At 31.5% G+C, this 25805-nt stretch overlaps 5 protein-coding genes across 6 annotated transcripts; 3 read left to right on the top strand and 2 right to left on the bottom strand.

The window, feature by feature from the left end:
• The first annotated feature begins 2470 nt into the window (after positions 1–2470).
• Positions 2471–3625, top strand: LOC139494306 (uncharacterized). Its single transcript, XM_071282473.1, has one exon. The coding sequence runs from the start codon at positions 2471–2473 to the stop codon at positions 3623–3625; it is 1155 nt and encodes a 384-aa protein (XP_071138574.1).
• An 884-nt stretch (positions 3626–4509) lies between these two features.
• On the top strand, positions 4510–5832 carry LOC139494307 (uncharacterized protein F54H12.2-like). The gene has a single exon (XM_071282474.1). The coding sequence runs from the start codon at positions 4510–4512 to the stop codon at positions 5830–5832; it is 1323 nt and encodes a 440-aa protein (XP_071138575.1).
• A 2101-nt stretch (positions 5833–7933) lies between these two features.
• LOC139494308 (uncharacterized) lies at positions 7934–11737 on the top strand. Its single transcript, XM_071282475.1, has one exon. The coding sequence runs from the start codon at positions 7934–7936 to the stop codon at positions 11735–11737; it is 3804 nt and encodes a 1267-aa protein (XP_071138576.1).
• Positions 11738–12814: 1077 nt separating this feature from the next.
• On the bottom strand, positions 12815–15049 carry LOC139495675 (ABC transporter F family member 4-like). The gene is made up of 4 exons (XM_071283998.1): positions 14819–15049; positions 14033–14176; positions 13651–13832; positions 12815–12961 (listed from the first exon to the last, which is right to left on the bottom strand). Exons 1-3 carry the CDS (start codon positions 15047–15049, stop codon positions 13662–13664), a joined length of 546 nt encoding a protein of 181 aa, XP_071140099.1. The 3' UTR covers positions 12815–12961; positions 13651–13661.
• Positions 15050–16378: 1329 nt separating this feature from the next.
• On the bottom strand, positions 16379–18946 carry LOC139495674 (uncharacterized). 2 transcript variants are annotated; one of them, XM_071283997.1, is made up of 4 exons: positions 18623–18946; positions 18352–18441; positions 18084–18156; positions 16379–17564 (listed from the first exon to the last, which is right to left on the bottom strand). In XM_071283997.1, the coding sequence occupies exons 1-4, from the start codon at positions 18944–18946 to the stop codon at positions 17398–17400; spliced, it is 654 nt and encodes a 217-aa protein (XP_071140098.1). In that variant the 3' UTR covers positions 16379–17397. The 2 variants fall into 2 exon arrangements, with proteins under 2 accessions (XP_071140098.1, XP_071140097.1); XM_071283996.1 differs by having other exon boundaries at positions 17424–17778.
• Positions 18947–25805: the final 6859 nt, after the last annotated feature.

Below are 25805 nucleotides of genomic sequence, written 5' to 3' on the forward strand. Positions count from 1 at the left end.
TTATACAGTCTTTACGCGAAGTTGGGAACATTTTCACCAAGTTTTTGTTTAGGTCGAAAGGGAATCGTGATGAAATACGATCTCCATTTACAGTCATGAATACTTCAACCGACAAAACTATTTTTGGTTACCTGTGTGTGACGTAGCCTTGCTAGTTACCTGGCAACCACCTTATGATGACACGTAAACATGTCAGCAGCACGAAGTAGGATTTATGAAAAAGAAAATCATACTTAAAACCAACAAAGCCACGTAGAGGCTCTTCATTTATCTAACGGTTACAATGGTTTTAATAACCTAGATAAGAAATCAAGTCCAAACTCATTTCTTCCTTGATGTGTTTGCTAATAGTTATGTACTAAAGGTGTTGTTTATTTTTTAAACGATCTTTAAAAGTCGCAATTAAAAAATCAAAATGATGTTTAATCTGAAACAGTGTCATACCAAATTTTGGCAGGATTTTTAAGTATTATCACGTTTACATTTCTCAATTTTCAAAATATAGCTCTTGTTCCTATTGTTGGTCCTGATCCAGCGTTTGTAGTTGTTGGTAATGATGTTGAGATTGCCGATGAAATGGTAGATGTGCTGTTGAAGTGGCACTGGTAACTGCAGATGGTGTCGATGTCTGCAAAGAAGGATATAATGAAGAAAAATGTTGAGTTTGAAGTTGAGTTGTTGGCGGTGGTGGTCTAGTATTAAAAGAATATGGAATAGTTGGTCTGCGGATAATGGATGGCCTCAAAGGTGTGACGTTGTTGCTGTCGCTTTGATGAATTGGTGATTACTGTAAAAAGGGTTGGTCGTCATATGGAATTGTTGTATTGTTGTCACAATCTTCAACTGGATACGATGATGGATTGTCGGTTCTGAAAGAGACAACGTTGTCGGTTTTATCAAAAATATCTAGGTTATCAATCGCTGAATCAAGTTTCGCCTGGATTTGTTGATGTTGGTTGTAATTTGATGGCGTTTTTCCGTTGTTATACATAGTCCTCTACCATTATATTGTGTTGATATATTTTGTGTGATATTATGGTATGTTGTCCCCGACAATTGTAATGCCTTTTGGTGCAATCTAGGGGGAGGCTGACGGTAGGAGGCCGGAATCAACAACGGAAAAGAAAACCAAACTAGAAAAATCAAGAAATACGCTATTATTAATACTTAAAATATATATATATATATATAATAATATAAAATAACATTGATGTTATGAAGGTACTAATTTGTGCCCTATAGATTATCATAATTAAATTGTTGACTTAAGTTGACCATTGTCAGAAGTTTGTGACTTGTTTGTTAATCTTTTACTTTCAAACAAACGTTCAATTAATATTTGTTTTATCAGAAAGTTAGTTTGACCACGTAAAGTTTACTTAAACTAAAAACTGGACATGGAAGTTTGGCCTTTAAAGTATATATCAGTTAAACACTAATTTATTATAAAATATTTTTCACATTACATTTTATATGTATTAGTGAACTATATGAACTCAAATAAAGTGCATTTTTCTATTACAATACAATTCTACAACACTTTATGAAAAACATAATTTTATAACTTATTTAGACAGTCTTTTAAAAAAGTTTTTCTTAAAATTTTAAGACATGAAATGCAATACGATTTGTGAAATGAAAATGAACATTTTGTTTCATAGCTGAACATTTCAAGTTAAACAAGTACAAGTTTCATGAAAATATATGTTTAGTAGTATATATTGTGTGGCAGCAGCAAATATTTTTGCCACGTTGACAAAAATTTTGCCCCCGTCAGCAAAAATTGCATAATATATTTGTTGGATAATATCAAAATATTGATTTTTAATTTGTAAAATATAAAAGAATGTTTTTATTTTTTTTTTCACTGCATTAAACAATTTTAATGCATTACCAATCAATTTAACATTGTTGATATGCTGGATATGGAAGTAGTAAAAGTAAATTGAACATTTAAAAAAAATTTTCATTTCATTAAACAATTTAACGCATTACCAATCATTTAAATTGTTGATATGCTGGATATGGAAGTAGTAAAAGGAACATTTAAAACAATTTGAGAGCTTTAATTTGATAAAAGTTTAATTGGTAAATATAATAATTTATTATTATTATTAATAAAACATGGATGAGATAGAATCATGTGAAAATATAGCCAGACTTGATAACATATTCGATATAATATATGCAAAGTCAGTTTTTGACATTCTGAAGAAGGAAAATCAAGTGGAACACATAAGTGGAGGAAATGCATGGGATTTTTTTTATCAAGTAGAAACAGATAAAGTGTACACCGATTTTGTTAATTTAGTCAGACAATCAAATATTCCAGATAATGTGAGAGTCTACTATCAACTTACATTTTTACAATCAACAGATTGGAAAAATACTATATTGAAAACACCGCACAGAGCATCTCGCATAATAGATAAAGTTGAAAAAATGATAGATTTGGAACCTATTTTTAACAATGGAAAATGATGATTTAGATGAAAAACTTAGGAATGTATATTACAATACAGCAAATGGGGGAGCATACCTAAGTGCTGAAAAAATTTATCAAACGTTGAAGACATCAAGAGATGGAAATGTACCAAGCGTATACAAGATCAGGAAATGGATGGAAAAAATAGACGACTACAATTTACAAAAACCTGTAAAACGTAGAATTAAAAGAGTGAAAATAATTGTATCGGAACCGTATGAGCAATACGATGCTGACCTTATGGATGTATCCAACATACAGAAATATAACAATAAGACACGTTTCCTGTTGGTTGTTATCGATATTTTCACACGGTTTTTATGGATTTATCCATTAAAAAACAAGTTTGGGAAGACAGTAGCTGATGCATTTGAAAAAATCTTCAAACATGGTAAAATCCCTTTGAAGGTTTCCACAGATGCGGGAACTGAATTCAAAAACAAAGATTTGAAACGTGTGTTTAAAAAATATGACATTTACCATCATGTCTATTTAAATTCCGACAGTAGTAAAGCGTCAATAGCAGAGAGGGTCAATTTGACATTTCGGAGGATGATGTTCCGATATTTTACAAAGCATAGAACTTATAGCTATCTCAATGTTCTACAAAATTTGGTAGCAAGTTATAATGCAACGCCACATAGAAGTTTAAATAATACAGCTCCAAAAGATGTGAATGAGAAAAACAAATATGATTTGTGGGCATATATGTATATTAAAACTCCACCCAAAGAAAAACGAATCAGAGAAAAGAAAGAAACATTAAAAGTACAACGTAAAAGAGGGAAACAGTTTCATTTTAAAATCAATGACATGGTAAGACTGAGCCATTTGAAGAAACCGTTTCAAAGAGCTTATCAGCAACAGTGGACCTCCGAAATATTTAAAATATATAGACGATTTCTAATACATGGGAAAATCTTTTATAAAGTACAAGATTTTTTGGACAAGGAAGTTGTAGGCAATTTCAATTATACAGAGTTGCAGCGTGTGAAAAAGGAGGCTGACGCATTGTGGTTTGTTGAGAAAGTGCTTAAATGGCGAAGGCGGAATGGTCAACGTGAGGGTTATGTAAAATTCCAGGATTGGGATAAACGTTTTTGTCAGTGGATTCCTGAGAGAGATATTGTTGACTTTTAAAATGAGCTTTTACATGGTCATTAACAGTAACAAAAATTTAGACATTTACCCACATAACAGACCACACAAATTCCGTACATATCTTCAGACGCCAATAGTGATGAAATCAAAATGGAAAGTCGCATTAGTTGATATTAAATTATCATCAAATAATGATCTATATATATATGCAAACATATGCGGTGATGTAATAGTCGATGGTAACAAACAACCCTTATTGAAGCGAATATGTTGCTGCTCTCAAACTGAATACTACCACTTTGATCAACTTGCATACATTCCAGTGGTGAAAAGTGAAATAAGAGACATTGAATTCTTTATTACTGACATGCAAGGGAGTCATGCATCATTTTTAAAAAATCCAGTGTCGATTACACTGCACTTCAGGTCGTATCCATACTTTGCATGATAATCATGGAATTGAACAATTCTCAATATGTGCTAGACCCTAGGACATGGATAATGTACTATGAAAATCTAGCGAATGACAAACATCACAATTCATATCTTAATAATTCATACAGAAGAACTATCCAGAGTGGTGGTTCCCTCACTAATTCAGCAGCTAGCTTCATGGAACCAATCACATTACCACAAAGTAAACCACATGCGCAATCACCCATTAAACTTGTAACACATGCACAGCAGCAGGTGGAAAATGCTAAGTCGGAAATTAGTCGAGCTGTGAAAAAGATAAAACGCAAACGTGGGAAGTTACAAAACAGTAATAGAAAAAGCCATAGAGGGGAGCAGAAGAAAACGAAAAAGACAAAGAAAGGAGGAAGGAAAAATAAAACAAACAGTAAGAAAGGAAGTGTACAGAGTGTGAAAAAAAGATTAAAGAATCAGCTAATTGAAAAGGATATTTTCCAGTAAAATTCAAAATGGCTAAAATAAATCCTGAAACATTTCATGAGCTGCAACCAAGTCAGTTGTCTTTATTCAATCTACCAGGTCATCAAACTGCAGTCACAAGAATCACATATGAACATATTCGACCAGCTGCAACTTTTACAAAGACATCGCCAATAGAGTTTCACATATCTGGTGGAACAGAGTATCTAGACTTAAGTAAATCAACAATGCATGTACGTCTAAGACTTAAAAGAGGAGATGGAACCATAGCAGATAGCAGTGACGTTAATTGCGGGCCTGTGAACTATGTTTTGCATGCATTATTTAATCAAATAGATGTTTTAATTCAAAATAAAATTGTCACATCTTCAACAGGATTTTACCCTTACAAAGCTTATATGCAAACTTTATTGAAATATGGGAAAGAAGCTAAAGAATCGCAGCTCTCAAGTCAATTATGGATAGACGATCATCAAGGAACATTGGATGATGCAGATTGTAACACAGGATCAAATCTTGGGCTCTACAGAAGAACAGCATACATAAAAAATGGTAAAACTGTTGATCTTGAAGGAAACATTTTCCATCCCCTGTTTTCAATGAATCGTTACATATTAAATCAAGTAGGAGTTACTGTGAAATTCTACAGATCGAGACCAGAATTTTATCTAATGTCGGTTGATGAAGATGCTGATTATTACCTTGAGATTGAAGATATGTATCTATCAATAGCAAAGATCCACGTTCACCCCGGCATTGTATATGGCCACGATTCTATACTCAGGACAGTAAACGCTAAATATCCCATTGTGCAAAATGATGTTCGCACAATTTCACTTCCAGCTGGTCAAATAAGTTTTAACTTCAACAACATATTCCAGAATAATAGACCCAATAAGGTATTGATAGCCTTTACGGGGAGTCAAAACATAGCAGGTGACTACTCACTATGTCCGTGGACATTCAAACATTGCCACCTAAGTGAAATAAATCTTAAAGTTGAGGGAGTGCCAGTTTCCGGGAATCCTGTCAGAGTAAAATTTGACTCGTCAAGTGGAGAATCATCCATTGTTGCATTTCGCAATCTATTTGAGGTTGCTGGGAAAACTCTGCAAGACTGTGGTAATGGATTAAACAGAGACAGTTTTTCTGAAGGATATGCCTTGTATGCCTTTCAACTGGAACCAATTTTTGAAGGTTTAGATTATTTAACATTGAAAAGGAATGAACGTGTCAATTTGGAATGCACATTTGATTCTCCCCTCACTGAACCAACAACTATAATCATTTATAGTGAATTTAGTGGATATTTTGAAATAACTCAAACTCGAGACATCATAATTCAAGAATGAACACTATGCAATTGGAGTGTATGATTAATTGTGATGAACTAATGAAGGATAAAATTGTTGGTATATTTGCAGCAGATCAGATACCTAAGATAGTGAGAAATCGACCCATGGGATTTATTTGTAACACTGAAAATCATTTTGAGAATGGTGCACACTGGATCGCCTTTTTCATAAATGAGGAACGAAGAGGGATATTTTTCGACAGCTTCGCACACTCTCCCGATTATTATTCACGTCACTTCTTAAAATTCTTTGAACACAATGCGATATCTCTGGAAATAAATCAAAAACGATTACAGAGTGAGAATTCATCAGTATGCGGTCAATATTGCATTTTCATCTTATCACTCTTATGTAGAGAGTATGATCTAACTAACATTCACGATTTTTTCAGTGATAATCATCAAGCAAACGACATCTTTGTTTTCAATGTGATTGGTAAAACCTATTCACACTGCATATGAAAAAGTGTTTAAAATGATGAGACACATGGTAACAATCATCATTCGAGCAAGAGGTGATCATCATGAGTTTGGTGAAATTTCAAACACCCATGACTTCAATATGTGTCGGTCCAACGGGTTCAGGAAAAACTACATACATTAAAAGATTATTAGAGAACGCTCAGGAAATGTTTACAATACCACCTCAGAAGATATACTACTGTTACAGCATATGGCAAGATGTCTTCGATGAATTGAAAAAAACTGTCTCCAACATTTCATTTCAACTGGAACTGCCTGATGAAAGTGATTTTCTTGTTGATAAGGATATACACACATTATGGATCATTGATGATAAAATGGATGAAGTAGTGGACTGTAAACTGATGCAGAAGATTTATTGCGTTTTAAGTCATCACACCTTAACATCAATTATTTTTATACTACAAAATTTATATCAGAAGGGGAAGGTTATGCGATCAATCAGTTTGAATTCTCACGTCTTTTTTCTTTTCAAAAATGGTAGAGATTCACTGCAAATACAATCTTTAGCTCGACAAATGTTTCCAGGTCAAGTTCGCTTTTTCATGGACGTTTACCAACGTGCAATTAGCAGACCATACAATTGCTTGATAGTGGATATAGCACCAGGTTCAAACCCTGAATATCAGTTGCGCGCAAATCCTTTTCCGGGGGAGGACACGATTGTTTATCAACCAAAATGATTTTAAAAGAATCAAGTAGAAGCTTCCTTAAATTATTGGCGAACACTACACCTGAACAATCTGCTCAAATCATAAAAAGCACAGACCACAGACAATTACAACTATTAGTAGAAATAGTATTCAACTGTCTAAAAAGCGTCATACCATTGTCTGAGAGGGTTAAAAGGAATCTTTCAACTTTTGCAAAGTTCATTCGTGCTGTGGTAGTTAATAATATAACACCTCAGTTGAGGAGAAAACGTTTACTGAAGATAATTGTTATTATTCCAACATTGATATCATCTTTTTTCAAATACTATGACTCGGGAGTTAATACTATTACCCAAGGAGAAATATGAAAGATTGATGAATATGTCCAACCAATGTGAAATTGTTAATGTGAAAGAAAAAGAAAAGGAATATGATGGTAAAGATAGTGACAGTATAAAAACAGAAATAAACCTAGAAGAAGATGTAACCAAACAACATGGTAGTGGTCAGGTTTTGCAAAAAACAGAATTGAAAAATTTAAAAGAAACTGTAGATCGATCAAAATCAGACAATCAAGAGGAAAATAGGATGGATGTTGATGAATATGATGGTGCAGCAGAGGGTAAAGCTATCAAGATGTCTCCTGAAAAATTCTTAAGAAATGTGGAAAAATCGCAAAATCGCAAAAGATTAAAGAGTAAATGGTTATCATTTCATTTGTAATGAAGAAGTGGATTATTTAAAACTATTGGAGACTTCAATCAATCACTTGTATTTTTCTTTAAATTTGTCTATATTTATATATGTATATAATATATTGTCTATTTGTATATTTACACTGTGTACCTTTAAATTTAATTAATAAAATAAATATTTAGATAACATATGTTCGCCTATTAGTTCTAGTCCACGATCGCGTAGTATATATAAAACGTTGAAAGTGCTATTGATATCACAATTGTCATGGCTGATGATCATTTCTGCGAGGATTTATTGCGTCTTTATCCTGACAGTAACCCTCAATATCAACAGCAGTTGCGAGAGTTAAATGATCGATTGAGTGTTGATAATGACAACAGATCAAATCTTACGGTTAAGGTCTATTCATGTTATTATTGTAAACTTCTGTTTGATCACCCTTCCAAACTGAAGAGACACCAGAGAAACAGTTGTACATTTCCATGTCGACAATGTGATAGACATTTTGATTCAGCGGAAAATTTGTTTAAACATAGCAACATCGATCATACAACTTATCAGACTGGTTCAGGAAACACTGATTCAAATTCACATACTACAATCAAACATAAAAGTGTGGATAAGTCTGCTCTCTTGGGAATAGCACGAGCTCGTTTCATTTATCCGAATGAGGATAATGGGGAAAAGTATGATCTTCTAGCATTTTTATCTGGAATTAAGCATGAGGTAAAAACTCATTTACAAGAGATGTGTGATGAACTCGGTCATATTAAGTGGTATATGAATTGTCTTGTGCAAATGATCAAGCCGAATGGAGGTGAAGGTGGTAATGATTTAAAGAATAATGCACATTTTATCTCGAAGACATCGAATCTAGTTGATAGAGCAAATATAGATGATGAACATGATATTAATGTGACATATCAAAAAATATTCAAAAGTTTTGATGAGTATATACGAAATGGGAGCGGTTGGTCATTAGATCATATTAAACACATTGAGATTAATACAGCTAAATATAAACCTTTAGGCGGTGGATCGTATATACCCCTACCAAGAACTCTTGCTGCAACCAGAGCGTTACTCAACATAAGAAACTTAGATGAAAAATGTTTTGTATATGCTATTATAGCATCCATACATCCTACGTGTTCAGGTGACCCTTCTAAAGTGCATCACTACATCCCATATGAACATGAATTGAACATGGAAGGTATACAATTGCCCGTTGCACCATCATTTGTGAGTAAATTTGAAAGGCAGAATAACATTTCAGTAATGGTGTTAGGATTTGAAGAGGGTGAATTTTTCCCCCTCCATGTAACAGGTCTAAGAGAAGCTCATCATGAAGTTGACTTATTGTATTTGAAAAGTGGGAATAAAAGTCACTGGTGTTTGATTACAGATCTCAATAGACTTTTATATCGAACAAAATGCTTGGGACGCAGTCATAAGTATTGCAGATTCTGTTTATCAGGTTTCACCAGTGAACATACTTTAGAGAAACATATAAAATACTGCTCAAAATTTGAAGCTCAACATGTGACATATCCCACCAAGGGGGTAGACGATATACTAACATTTCAAGATCACGCCAAACAGTTACAAACATCATTTGTTATTTATGCTGACATGGAAACATTTTGCGAACCTATGGTTACTGAAGAGCCAGAAGATAATCGAACCAGCACAACGAAATTAACAAAGTTGATACCATGCGGGTACGGTTATCAAGTTGTTTGCATCGATGACAGATACACTCAACCACCTAAAATATATAGAGGTGAAAATGTTAGTGAACACTTCCTTCATAGTCTTCTTGACGAAAATAAACGTATAAAGGCTATTTTGAACAATCCTGAACCCTTGTGCATGACTGTTGAAGATGAGGAAGATTTTCAATCAAGTACACATTGCCACATTTGCATGGAAGAATTTACAGATTCCACTATCCGCGTTCGAGACCATGCACATGTTTCAGGTAAATTTCGTGGCGCTTCATGCAGAGATTGCAATCTTAATTTTAAAGAACACACATTCGTGCCAGTTATATTTCATAACCTGAAACAGTTTGATGCACATTTAATCTGTTCCTCGATAGGTATTTTCAAGAGTGAAGAAATTGGCTGCATAGCCACGAATGCAGAAAAGTACATCAGTTTCAACCTATCCAATCTGCGCTTTATCGATTCATACCAGTTTTTGAATTGTTCACTAGAGGAATTGGTATCGTCAATGTCTAAGGAGAATCCGAAAGAAACATTTAAACATTTTACAAAAGAATTTGATGATGATAAGCGGATTGCTCTTTTGTTGAAAAAAGGAACATATCCTTACGAATACATTGACAATGCAGCAAGGTTCAATGAAACTGAATTACCCTCTATAGACAAATTCTACAGCAATTTATCAGAGAAAACAATTAGTCAAACCGAGTATGAACATGCGCAACGGGTATGGAATCAAATGAATATTAAGAATATAGGCGAATATCACGATCTTTATCTAAAAACTGACGTTCTATTATTAGCTGATGTATTTGAAACTTTCAGGAAGAAGTGGATAACGAACTATTCCCTCGACCCTGCAAATTATTACACTCTTCCAGGGCTTTCCTGGCAATCTGCATTGAAAATGACTGGTGTGAGACTTGAGCTATTGACAGATCCTACAATGTGGCTCTTCTTTGAGCAGAGTATACGAGGAGGTTTAACAATGGTGAGCTGCAGACATGCAAAAGCAAACAATCCCTACTTGAGCAATTATGATCCAGCTTTACCAACTTCATACTTGATGTATGTAGATGCGAACAATTTATACGGTTTAAGCATGAGCATGCCATTGGCTGTGGGGAAATTCCAGTGGTTGTCAGAAGAGGAAATAAACGATTTCAATGTCTTAAATGTATCCAATAACGCTGACATCGGATATGTCATTGAATGCGATTTGGATTACCCAGATAACTTACACGATCTTCACAATGATTTTCCTCTTGCAGTTGAAAAAGGAGTGATAACAAATGAAATGCTTTCACCTCATTCACGTCATCTGTATGAGCAAGCAAATGATGATGGGAAAGAATACCAACCGAGCACCAAATTGCTAGCTACTTTGAAAGATAAAAAGCATTACATCTTGCACTATGTGAATCTAAAGTTATACCTCAAACTAGGTTTGGTTTTGAAGAAGATTCACAATATAGTTTCATTTGAACAGCGTCCATGGTTGAAACAGTATATTGACTTCAATACCGAAATGAGGAAAAAGGCTACTAGCAATTTCGAGCAAAAACTTTTTAAAAATGGCAACAATGCTATTTTCGGTAAATCAATGGAATCGTTGCGGAAACATATCAACTTCTCTCTCTGTCATAGGTGGGATAAGTTTCAAAAACTTACTGCAAAATCATCATTTAAAAGCTTTAAGATATTCAACGACCACTTGTGCGGCGTGCTACAAACCAAAACAAAAATTTTCTTCAACAAACCAATTTACCTAGGACAAATGATTCTCGATCTGTCAAAGGCGCACATGGTTGATTACTACTACAACCACATGAAAAAACTATACAAGGAGAATGTAACATTATGTTACACAGATACTGACAGTTTCATTATGCATGTGAGAACTGATGACATATATAGAGACATGTCGTTAAACAGTGAGCTATATGACTTTTCAAATTATCCAGCTGATCACCCTCTTTACACCAAAGACAGGAAATCGATTATTGGTTTATTCAAAGATGAATGCAAGTCCATTCAAATGGTGGAATATATCGGACTAAGAGCAAAAATGTATAGTTTTATCACCGCAGACGACAAGGAAACTGTAGTAGCAAAGGGTATTAAAACCCGAAATGTTAGATTCGAACAATATAAAAACACCTTGTTCAATTGTTCTCCACTACTCTCGCATATGTACACTTTGAGAAGTTTCAACCATCAGATTCACATGGTGAAGGTTGTGAAAAGTGGACTATCACCATATGATGACAAGAGACACTTGCTGGATGATAATGTGCATTCGCTAGCATATTTTCATAGAAAATTAAAAGAAAAACATTAATACAATTGTAAATTGAAAAAAAAATCCATATCCGTAATAAATTCAAGAAAAAGAAAACACACTGTACAATAATTATAAAATATTTTATTTCATGTAAATAAATATATGATTTTATAATAAAATATATCAACATATTTAAGTTTTATCCGTTTGCTATCAACCTGGGGAAGTGAAATACATAGGGCAATGGGGAGTAGCATGGTAAAATGGCGACTTTAACTTAAAAACCCCAATGAAAATACATAACTTTAAAACCCAAATGGACCTTCAAACAAACTTCAAACATAATGACAATAGGACAATGGGGAATAACACCTTCAAACATTAAGGCAATAGGACAATGGGGAATAACACCTTCAAACATAGGACAATGTGAAATAACACCTTCGAACATTAGAACAATGGGGAATAGCACCTTCAAACATTAGAACAATGGGGAATAACACCTTCAAACATTATGTCAATGGGGAATAACACCTTCAAATGGGGAATAACACCTTCAAACACACCAGTGAAATACATTGGACAATGGGGAATAACACCTTCAAACACGATGAAAATATTACAAATAAATTTTAGATTAAAATATAAGAGACATATTCTTTGGTAAATTAAACACAATTATGAAAATGGGGAATTACACCTTCAAACGCACCAGTGAAATACATTGTGCAATGGGGAAAAAGACCTTCAAACACGATGAAAATATTACAAATAAATTTCTTAAATTTTAGATTAAAATATATGAGACATATTCTTTGGTAAATTAAACACGTGAAAATCGCATGTTTAATATTTTCCTTAAAATATCGGAAAAGTTCTCCCTATTGAACGAAAGTCCGAGTGAATTTAAAACAGACCCTGGGACGTTCTTTAAATGAATGAATATCTCTTCAGATGTGAAATGGCTGCATTCCCTTATCATTTTATTTAATTGATATCTTTGATCAAAAATTTCCTCGGCAGCATTAAACACATCTAATTCGGCAAATCCAGGATTTAAAACAAATTGAAAGTCTGCATAATCCATAAAAATAATTAAAATTGGTGAGGGAATTTTACAAAAAAAATCTCTCATTTGAATATCACATTTTGTTGTTAATTTATTATAAATACATGCAACAGATAAAGTTCTTAATGAAGGTGGAGCTGACCGCTTTCGTTTTTCACTCAGTGTCTTTTTTTCTACTTCTTCTCCCATTGTCCTTTTTCTGTTCTGATTGGCTAAAAGAAATAAATAAGATACATAAACTCTAGTAAAATAGTTTTCACATCATAAATCTACAGATACATGCATGAAAACAAATGAACAAAGTGCGACACCTGTATTAAGAAATTGGATTTCATAATGGAGATTTCTAAAATAAATGAAAAGGATGAATTGAGTAGTGCAAATGTGGAAGAATATTCACTTAAAATGACAGATGAGCATGATTACAATTTTATCAATATGGATACAGCTGAAATCAGTGACCAGTTTCCACAACTGCACTGGCTTGGTGCAAAGATGAAAATTGTCGGATTGTTATTCTGTTCGATAACTCTAGCAGTTATATTAATAAATGGGCCATTAAACAGTGAAAATGATCCTCCATTCATATCTGATGATGTTAAACGAAACAGTAGCGGAAACGATTTATTTTGTAATAAAATGGACACTTTTGCTTTATCTGAAGATATTTTTGTAAATACATGTATATTGAATAGTGAACTGTTTGTATTATTGAGAAATGATCCTCTTAGAAATGAGATCGCTTTAAATCAAAGGCAATGGTTTTATCTTAAAGCGAGTATTTCACATATTGATAAATCAATCTTTGATTGGAAAAATGTTGCTAAGTTATAAATGATTTCTATCCTAACTATTGTATATAAGAACATATTAGAAACAGAATAAAAATTTGATCACTTACTGGTGTTATCTTCACTCGCCATCTTCAACTGCTTCAGAAAGTATGAATCCAGCTCCAGCTGTTTTCTTTTTCTTCTTTAGCCCCTTGAACGGGCCAGATTCTGCTGCAACAATCACCTTTCTGACGTCCGACTCTGACACTCCCGCCTCCTCATCGCTATCGCTGATAGCAATCACCTTTCTCTAAAATAAGAATATCATAATATAGAAAATCATCTTAAAATTTTAAAGTTATTTCAATGTTTTCAATTTTTTTTTTTTTTTTTTTTTTTTTTTTCTTTTTATGGTACATTTAATTGGATAATTACTTTAAATTCATAAACTTGAAAATTATAACTACTTATTTTGATTTACATAGAAAAAAAAAACAAAAGTTGTTTTACCTTTCTTTTCAAAGTAACTTTTTTTACTTCTTCTTCTTCTACTTCTTCTTCTTCTTCTTCTTCTTCTTCTTCTTCTTCTTCTTCTTCTTCTTCTTCTTCCTCTTCAACAACTATAACCTTCTTTTTCCTGCTAGGTTTTTGCAGCTAAAAAAATTAATATATAATAAAAACAATTGAACGTGTAAGAAATCATATAAATCAACGTTTGCTGTGGGAAAGAAATTCGTATTTATTAGCGGTTGAGAAATTTACCTAGAAACAAAAATGTTGAAATATCTGCAACTGAACGTTTATCAAAACATTTTTTACTTGCTATCAATAACTTTGAAAATTAATACTAACAGTGGTGAAATCAACCCAGAAACAAGTGAAATATCTGCAGCTGAACGCAAGCCGCTTGTAAATACTCTCTATCAATAACTTACTTTTAACTAAAACGTTTGTTGTATATTAAACCTATAAAGTATATATTTATGTTCAATTATTTGCTGTTGAAGGATAATTAGAACGTTTATCATATAGTTTTTACTCGCTTTCAATAACTTTGAAAATTATGTGTACTTACTAGCAGTAGTGAAATTTACGAAAAAACATATAAGGTGAAACATCTGCAGCTGGTGCTTTTATTAAACACTCGCAATATCTTACTTTAAAATAATTTTGTAGATCGCTCCTATTTCTTAGAGAATAAAATATATATCACGCTCAACTATTTGCTGCTGAACGATAATAATTTAGCTATATGTTCATGTAAATATTTACTGCTAAATATTAGAAATCACTAACCTGTTTTTTTATTTCTGCCTCAGCTTTTAAAAGAACTGGCTTCAGATTGCATAGCTCTTTAAACTCATCAGTCCCAAGAGTTATGCTTCTGCTACTTGTTAAACTGCCTATGTGGATATAAACATATCCCTTGTACGGTGTAACCGCAATGTTCTTCTTTCTTCCAAAATTCAACTCAGCCCGCTCTACTTCTCCACCAAATCCCCTCATGTACTCAACCTGGTTCATCATTTTTATCGCTTTATGATAGAATTGAGTGTACCGCGTTAATAAAGGAATAAAGCTTCCGTTTCATTAAATTATGAATAATAGTTTCCAACACTTATTTACTCCTAAAGGCTCGCCAACCTTCCATTATCCATGTTACACCATTTTATTAATTCATATGTAATTTCAGTGTAGATCTGTCCCGATCGCGATTTTTCATGTCAGATTGATCTCCAATATTGCGGCAGTATTTGGATAATACACCTTCTGTTTACATTAAATCTTAGTTCATCAGTTTAAATATAAAGTGTTTATCACCTTTCAAATTTGAAAAGTGATCATTACTCAATAAATTTTGATTGTTTTTATTTAAGATCAATTATATATTATAGATTTGTTCGAACCGGATTTTGATGGTTATTTTTTACATCTCATTACTATTTTTTCTCTCTATATATAATTTTTCCTTCATTAAAACAAAACCTATTTTCTTTTCTTTTCTTTGGATCATATTTTCAATGGTAAATCGAGTTGGATTTTGACGATTATTTTTACATCTCATTACTATCTCCTTTTTTTTTCTCTCTCTCTCTCGCTCTAATTTTTTTCATCGTTAAAACACCTTTTTTCTTTTCTTTGGATCATAGTTTCAATGGTGAATCCTATCTCCTTTTTCTCTCTCTCTATTTTTTCCTTCGTTAGAACATAAGCGACTTTTTTCTTTTCTTTGGATCATCTTTTCTTTGGATCATATTTTCAATGGTGGATCATATCTCCTTTTTCTCTCTCTCTCTATTTTTCCCCCTACATGCTACTTTTTTCTTTTCTTTTCTTTGGATCGTAGTTAATTGTTTTGCTCATGACTTTTTTGCAGCTAGCTAATTTTTCCCATGTGTAAATATTTCATTTGATAAGATTTGAGATTGAAGCTTGTGGATTACCATCTTTTATAATTAATAGTTGATAAAAATGTTTTAAGCAAAGTTTTTGTTTTGCAAATTTCTAGATATGCTCTTTTCTTTTCTTTGGATCATTGTAAATGGTGAATCTTGTTTTGTTCATGACTTTTTTTTCAGCTAGCTTCTTTTTTCCTGTGTAAATATTTCATTTTCTTGACAAGATTTGAGATTGAAGCTTGTGGTTTGACCTCTTTGAAGAGTTGTCTCATCAGCAATTAAACCATATTTCTTTTATAATTAATAAATTTAAAGTAGATAAAAATTAATTAAGCAAAGTTTTTGTTTGCAAATTTCTAGATGATATACAAATGGTGTCAACTGGTAATCATCCACATTGATTGGGGTAGCAATGCAGTGGGAAAAGTTTAAGAAAAGTCTAATTTATTAACACATATCAAATACAAATACTTTATTCCATGAAACAACATAGTAAGTTTCAAAACAAATCAAGTTTTCTGCACTATTTATATAACAATTGTAAATAATATAAACAAGAGAACTATCAAATGAAATTTGGTTATAAAAAACTTACATCATTTGTAATGCACCATTTTTTTTCACATAAAACATGTTATAGAAAGCACCATGACAGCGGTTACAAATCAAGAATTTTTATATATTTATCTCTAGGTTTAACTTAATCATATAGCACTATAAAAAGTAATAAAAACAAAAGAAAAAAAGTTTAAGCAAACACAATATGATAAAATATGCGATAATATGTTGTAATTAAATTTGGATGCTGTAAATTCTCATATGAAAAAATTCCAAAGATGAAAATGATGATAAAGTAAACATAAAAACAAAAAGTTCTCCAAACATTATATACATATATATATTATTTACATATATACAATAATACCAATCATATTTGTTTTTTAATTTAATTTATTTCTATTACAAAACTAAACATATGTAAATGGAAAACTAAAAAGAATAATTTAATGAAAGGAATAGATTAATAATGAACTTTAATACCAGAGAAAGTAGATTATTTAATGAAAAGAATAGATTTATAATGAAATTTATGGTTTGAATGAGCATGAAACATATAAACTAAGGTGAATTTATAAAAACAAACTACATGTATACTACTATTTACAATATAATAAAATGAGAGTAGAGAAATGCGAGTATAATCAAAATCTTTTCTTTAATTAAAATAAAGTGTAACTAATCCAAATAAATCAAATGAAAGAAAATTGAAAAGTTTTGGTGATATAATTTTTCATAATATAAGTAGATTTGTAGAATACATCCTCATCAGTGATTATTAAAATTTAGATAACAGTGTATAAATAAGTTTATAAAATTTAGAAAAAAGATTATAAAATTTAGAAAAAAAAAATAAAAAAAATATAAAATTTAGAAAAAAAATTTAAAAAATTTCATAAAATTTAAAAGTTTAGAAAATTAATCATAGGTTAGTCTCTGTGGCCGAATAGATATCCTGTTTGATCTTCTCAATATTCTTGGTGGTTGTTGTTGTGCTGGGGCTACTCGTCTGTTATTTTCACGTGGTGGAAAAAAATAATTTATAATTTCTTGAAGCCTTTCATAAATTGCGATGAGGATATATTCTACAAATTAAAAAGTAGTAAATACAGAGATAGATATTAACTTAAACAGTTTTTTTTGGTGTATTAACAAAATCTGCAATTTCTATTTCGGATAGTGAATCTGCATCGACATTGAAGGAGAATTGGTGTTGGCGGAAATTGGTTTTTGCAGTTCTCTTCTTTTTGCAGATGCAAAATAACATCAGCGACAAGAGCATAACACATGCTAGAGATGCTGTAAAGATAAATTTGAATATGTCACTTACTTTAAAAATTATAAAATATATTGATATATATAAATAGATTAGACCATTGGTTTTTCTGTTTGAATTGTCTTTATAGCTTACTGTTTGGTGTGAGCTTTTGCTCTGTGTTGAAGGTCATACTTTGATCTATAATACATTGGCACTCATACCGCATCTTTTTCTTATTTATAAATAAGTGTTTTTATTAGAACATGTATATATTTTTATTTTATTTATTTATTTTATTTTTATATTGTTTGTCAATCAAATAAATAAATTAAATTTAGATACTTACCAAAAATCATTATAAGAATGATCTTAATATTATCTAGACCCTTGTCTTCCTCCTGTGCATGTGGTGTTGACTTCTGAAATAAAGAAATAAAATCATGTATTTCATGAAAATGTTGATATTAAAAAATCTTATCCTTCACATTTTAATTTGTTTTTAAGCACTATACTATAGAGAATACAAATTGACTCGTTCATGTACATGTATTTCCTAATAAAAATAGAAAACAAAACGGACGTTTTAATTAAAAAAATATCAGATAAATGCTTACCAGTTGTTTATCAGTGGTGCCGATTGACAATGTGGATCCTGGTGTTACTCTTGTTGCTGCTGTTGTTGTTGTAGAAGCTATGACTCCATTCTGTAAAAAAAAATATACATAATGTAAGAAATGTTTTACACAATAAAATTAATAAATAATATATAAGATCTGCTCATAGTTTAGGTTGTTTCTAGTCACTTTACATATAGAGACAATACTACGTGATTACTTTAAAGCTCTTATTATTCTGTTATTCTTTTCTAATTTCCTATATACTTACATCACAATGTATACCATTAACAATTGTTATTGTTTCTGGTGCTGCTAAAACATTGCTGCATTTAGAATTTCCTTGTTTGATCTCAATTGAATGCAGGTCTCTATTATTTGCAAGGTCCAATTGTCCGGCAACAAAAAATCTTTCGAATACGACTTTCTTTACATCTAGTCGGATTCTGGTGTTGTAGAGCCCTGCTCCAGTCCATCTGCAATGGAGAGTATCCCCCTCCACTGTGCATACATCTCTCAATTCATGCGAGCATGAAACAGCTGACATTGTGAAACAAATGATGATGAATATAAACATGGTGTTGATGGGTGACATTTTGCAAATATTTTGAGGAATTAAATACCCGGATGAGAAATAAAAACAATAGTCTAATTAGGGAATAAATTAGGGGTAATTAATTCCGTGATATATGGTTGGGATAAGAGTGGTAGATGGATAAGGTTTAATTAATGTTTGAGTATGGATTGTTTTAATAAATAATAATAATAGTTTTTACAATATACGCTAGGGTTAGGGTTAATTAATATATTTTCAATTCTTATTCATTTTTGTTACAAATGAAACTTAAAAGTTTTATAAAATTTCTTCTCTCAACGCGAAGTCATTTAATCTTCTATTTTTTCAGTTTTACTTTTAACTTCTTTATCCAAAATATTAACAATTTAAATTGTCTATATGTTAAATGCGATGGAAAATAAATCAAAACATTCTTTTATAAGTGAAAAAACAAAATTTTCATTTAATATTATACAACAGTTATATTATGTAATTTTCTTGACGTCTGCAAAATGCAACGTGTGAAAAAATCAAAACAGTCTTTTATATTTCTACAAATTTTAAAATCCAATATTTTGATATTATTCAACAAATATATTATACAATTTTGCTAGCGGGAACAAATTTTTGTCAACGTGGCAAAAATATTTGCTGCTGCCACACAATATATACTACTATGTTTACAATTAAAATACACAACAATAATAACTTGAGAGTTATTAATGTCACTGATGTTGATAGAAGTTCTTGGTTCTTAGAAAATAATGCATAATAATGTTCTTGGATTCAGATTTCTCCTTTATTGTTAGCATCAAGAGTTCAATTGTGTATTCTGATAAAGTTACAAATAAATCATTAACTGGAAACAAATGTAAAAGTGAATAGTCCTAAAGGTATAAATATAATGTTCAACTGTAAATATTCCGGTTCGTATTGTCGAAACCTGTCTTAGTCTCTGGCATTCTGTAAAGTCTACATGTTGATTTTTGATGTCGGCCTTTATATTTCGTCGACAAATTATTGTAATAGTTGATGTTGTTGTCAGCTTTGACAGGTCCGCCGCCATATAATATTATAACAAATAGTAGTTGGACATTCGTTGTTCTAAAACTTGTTCTGCTTACTGTTCTTTTCCCTCGGACTCGCAACAGACGAACTACATCTGTGAGAGCTGGTGTTAGGATCTTTACATGATTTTGGAGGGGACTAGCTTTAAAGTTTGAAAGTTATTGTTGTATATAAATCCCTACAGTTGTAATGACCGTCTGCACAATTTAGGGGATGCTCACGATAGGAGACCGGAACAACAACGGAAAAAAAAACCCAACTTAAATGTCAAGAAATCGCTAATAAACATAATAATTACAACCATATTTCACTGTATAATTTCACGAGTCTTCATTCAATTGACACTGTATCAGTTATACTATGTATGTAGAGATGTTAATCCATGAAACGCTTTCTGCTCTATTGAAGTAATCTCATCATTCAAAAGATTTCTGGGAGTATTAAAATAAAACATATTAACAATAAAATATTCAATAAATCTATACCCGATAAAGATTTTGAGTTGGGAATAATTAATTATTGCAGGTACGGTTGCAAACGCCGTGTTGTACAGCAATAGATTTTCCATTTGAAATTTGAGCTCATATAAGTAATATGAACTATTGTTTTATGCGTACCCCTAACTATTAGAACTACTTCCTGAACCAAAGAGGGAATTAAAAGTTTATCGTGATGGCAACTGGCAAAAGAATTCCTGAAAATAGTCCCAATCATCCTATTTTCATGAAACAATCTGGCTTTTTGGATCAGCTTTTATGAATACTTTTTAACTATAGGGAAGAATTCCTTTTTCAACCAATGGTTCATGTTATCCTGAGTACGCTATGAAAGCTAATTCCGATAATATTAGGTTGAGCTTCTGCATCTGTTTGATGGCCTCTATACAAGTATCTTATATATATTATATAATTTATTTAAATATAAAAAATACAGTCTGTCTACTGTTCTAGAATATCCTTTAAACATTTTGACATTTCAGTAATGTAAGTTTTTCAAATAAATGGTTCAATGGCATTGCCTCATATATCATCTGAACTGATTGTTATTGTGTATATGATTAAATAATTTTTCCAATTTTGCTTCTCTAAAATTGGTTGCGATACCATATTTATTTTTGTACAAATCTATTTTTACAATGTCTATAGAGATGTTAATCCATCAAACGCATTTTGTTCTATTGAGGTAATCTAATTCTTTCCCTGATTTCTGGGGGGAAAAAAATGTTGAAACTTACAACGGTCCAGACTAGTTTCCAATGTACTGGAAATATAGTTCAATATTTCACTAAAAGTCGCTAAATATAACTTAAATAGTCGGTACTGTTTCTCCATTAAAAGTCACATTTTAGGGTTCATCCTTCTACTTAGTTTCACATGGTTTTGTTACGGAATTCAACTGAAGTAAACAGTTATTAAAAATGTTCCAAATGTTCTATGTTGTCCAATAATTACAACAACTATCGTCTACTACTAGTATATAAAACTGACTAGACACATAAAAGTCTTGTCCTTAAATCAATGTCACGAAGAGTTCATGGTTATTTCCTTGTACCATAAAATAGTGGTAATAAAAATTGTCCACATACGTCTGTAAATACACAGTTCATGATATAGTTGATTAAACGTTCAATATGAATATATGGATTATATATCAAGGTATCCTAAATCCCTTCCGGTCACTACCATTCTGTAGTCTGCTTTCTTCCTTCAAAGACTAAAAATACATGTTATAGTTTATTTAAACAATTATTTACTATATTGTACTTCTCGGTGTCCACTTTGATTAATTATCATGTTGGATGTGATCGTATAGATTTATGTTAATTGTCAATAATCGGTAACTTCAGCACTGGATAAATATTATTTTGTGTATCATCCTTGTGGTTGACCAGCATTGGTGCAGAGGCTACATCTCTGTTGGTGGTAACTTCACCCTCGGTCTTTGCCGACACCAGATGCCTCACCTTATCATATTTGGCAGCGATATTCATCACCTTTTCGCCACCCTCTCTCCTGGCTGAACAAGATGAACAGAACCTAACTTTGCGTCTATATTTACACATAATAAACATAGCTATTCCAACCAAAAGAGCCCCAAATAAATATATCAAAGTATATACCCAATTTGGTAATTCACTATCCTCAGTTATTTGACTCAAGCTTTTTAATTGGCTAATTAAATCATCCTTTGGTATCTCTTTAATTTGATCTAACTCTTTAGGTAACATTGTTAAGTTAAATTTCGGAAAAGACTGGTGAAAAGGTTCCCATAGCTTTTTGGATGTCAAATCATAATTATTTATTATCCTTGTAAAAAAATCGTCCGTTGAGGTAAATTTACTTTGTTGATTATAAAAAGGCAATAATGTCATAGAGTCATTCGTCGCTGTACATGTCTCATTAAGCGTCGGAATATTTATTGGAGGGAAAATCCTTTTTGTCAAGGTCGTTTTATATTTAGAATTTTGACCAGCAATTGCAAAATCAAGTGGTCTATTTGTCGTCACTAACCATCATCCTGACGAAATATAGTTTGCCATGGGCAAGATTGATCTCGGTTCTACTAAAACCTTACAAAATTTATCAATGTCATTTTCTTTCTTCATAAATAGTGAAATCGCACAATTATTACTTAGATTTATAGGGTAAACAGGACTTGCTATTTTACAAAATTTTGTTAAACGATCTGTACATTTATTAATTTTATCATTATTTAATAATACGTATTTTGACCGCTCAGCATTTATTGCAAAATATTCAACATTTATATCAAATTTCGCTACCATTGTTAACAATTTTGTACTGTTGTTTTTCGTAGGCATAGGGAGATTAAATGCTTTACAAACCTCGAACCTATTGTTTGAATCGAGAAGCGGAAGTAAAATAATGGCTAATATTTTAACATCGTAAAGTACAGTGGTGCAAGTCAACAATCTATAAAAGAACCATAAATTTGAATTAGGATCCTCTGATATTAACTCTAAGTATCTAGGTAATTTGTTTTTAATTTCGTTTAAAAGTCGTTTTAAATTTGTTGGAGTAATAGTACTAGGTGAAAGATGACCTAATGATAACATATTTAATTGCGAACCTAAATGTTCTGAATAAAACATTGCTTTCTGCATTAATAATTTTAATTCACCGGTTATTTAATCTAGTTGAACATACTTTTGTATATAATTTTCAAGATCGATTATTTGTTTTTCAAATTCTTCTGTTACATTTTCGAGTTTAGAATCTATTTCACGCAAGTTCCCTATCAATGAATTAATTGCATGCCTATTTTCGGAAACTGTTACATTTAAAATTGAAAGATTTCTGATAAAACATGAGAAAGTTCATTTGATTATCTACAAGAACTATTATGTTACCTTTTATTGCACTTATGTCTGAATCCGTTAAAGTTCCAATTACAGATAATTGGTAAAACACTACGTTTATTCCTATGTAAAGCCTAATAAGCATTAAAAATTCTTAATATCGAAGTATGGGTATCTGTTAGTAATCGAAATTCATTCCTTAAATTAGATAAGGTATTTTTAAATCCTTCCTTTTCCGGTTTATCATATCGTCTCGTTATCTCTTGAGCAAGCGCGGCTGTTTGAACAATGTCATTTGAAAGTTTCTTTATAAAATTATCAAAAGGTTTTAAGTCTGTGACAAATGTAACCAGCCAATTCGATCTTGTGGTCGTAATTGAATTTATTTTGTCGAATACTTCATTTTCTGAAATAAATGCTTGTTCACCCAAACAAAAGAGGAGGGTGACGAGAAATAATGTCCTCATGTCTGTCCTGTAATTTAAAGAAATATTAATTAATAGTCGTTTAAAAATTAGTGCAAAAGTTTGGGAAATATGCTGCCATAAACTTTTCAAAGGTCGTATACACGGGAAAATCCCTTACAAAACGGTTATATACCATTGACCAATTCGGAAATATAAGAGGGGGTCAAGTTGATATCAGGGTTTTATTTTTTGGAAAGTTTCAAAAGAGTCCCTCATGGTTTCGCCTAACATATTCGACTCATGGAATACCCTTGCTTTACAATTCCAAGTTTTGAAGATTCGTTTGATTATAGAAGGCTTCAATCCTTCTTCCAGTGTTTCTTTACATCCGGAATATGCTATGTGGGAAAATTCATGAATGATTAAATTGACTTTTCCTTTTATTATTTCGGCCTCTGCCAGTCTTTCTAAATCTTCTATTCCATAAAATTAAGATCTAGTTAACTTTTGATTTTCGTTAACGATTTTCTTTTCATGAAGAAACAAGTGACTTAATATTTTCTCATTGTTCGGAGGTAGTGGGTAATACCACATTGAATTCTTTCTATAATATGTAGATATTTTATAATGGCATTGAGCTAATACATTTTTTTTTATTATGCAAGTTTTCGCGTTTATCCGCGCACTTGAACTTATGTAGGCGATTTAGGGATTAACAATCAATGGGGATTTTACTGAAATAGTTTAATCCTATGTAATGATGATAAAATAAACATGAATAGAGAATAAATTAAAGGTGTATAATATGATATTAGTAATGACAGATTTTTATAATTTAACGCAAGTTGTTATTTACGTGTCTAATATATGATTTATTTAATTGTTCGAAATAGTCTATGTGTAAAGACATAGTAGAGGGCAAACTATTATAAGGTATATCTAGCTCATTTTCAATAATTGTTATAAAACATAAAGGGTATCATATATAAAAGGATCAAAATTAAAAATTATATGACAGAAGACCATTTATAGCATCGCAATAGTCCAAATCTTCGGAATTATTTGACAACATGGACCAGACTTGTGCCGGAGATAGACTGAACATGTCCATGTTTGGTAAATCTAAGGAATAGAAAAAAAATATTAATATAAGGTAGAATGTATACAGTCAACTCAAAATAATAAGCAAGATATATACATTTTTTTTTTCATAATATTTTTTTCTCAAACATGATGCAATGAAAATTATTACACAAAAAAAAACCACACATATACATGTTAAAGGGAAACTTCGCAAAAAAATCAAAAATTGATATTATGTTCATTCTGTATAAAAATGCTCAAATTCATAGATATTAAAGTTTTATTCCGCTAGATAAGCGATCACCATCGATTTTAAATTTAGAGTATTAATTCTCTGCGTTCCGCCATTTTGTCCTTCTTTCCCAAATAAAGAAACGATATGTCTATAAACCAAAAAGAAACAAAACTACAGTAACCGATGTAGTCGTAATTGCGTGTCGATATCTTGTCAATCGTACGGTTGTTTTATCCGACTAACTAACCATGGTCTGTTGTTTTTAAACTTGATATTGGAATTAGGTGAAAAGTCAAAGTTGAAATCATAAATAAGTGTTCCGTGAGAATTGTTTTCGAAAATCTAATTTGTTCATAATTCTTTAAAGTAATAAACTGTTTTCAAATAAATTTTGATCTTCCCTCTTCTGATCACCAGCATGGCTAAAGGTATTACTTCCAAAGGTATTGTGAGGGGTGTGAGGTGACACGTCCAGGTATTCAAGCGATTTCCTGTCGGGCTTGCAAGTTCACGCATCGTTTCACTTCTGCAGGTATTGATCAGTATACACGGCTGATAACATTTAACTTTCCAATTTGAACTATCAGATGTATAATATACAACTCTGTCTTACTTGTCATTACCAAACTCATACGCTTGTTTATAAATAACATTTCTGGTGTAAAGAATATTATTCATAAAAATATAAATAATACCCAAAAAATAAGATTTGATGAAATTAAAATCTATATTAAATATTTTTTCCAAGGGTGAATTTGGGAAAATGTAATATATACTCATTGTCAA

This window comes from Mytilus edulis, chromosome 11, assembly GCF_963676685.1.
Source record: "Mytilus edulis chromosome 11, xbMytEdul2.2, whole genome shotgun sequence".
NCBI classification, from domain to species: Eukaryota; Metazoa; Mollusca; class Bivalvia; order Mytilida; family Mytilidae; genus Mytilus; species Mytilus edulis.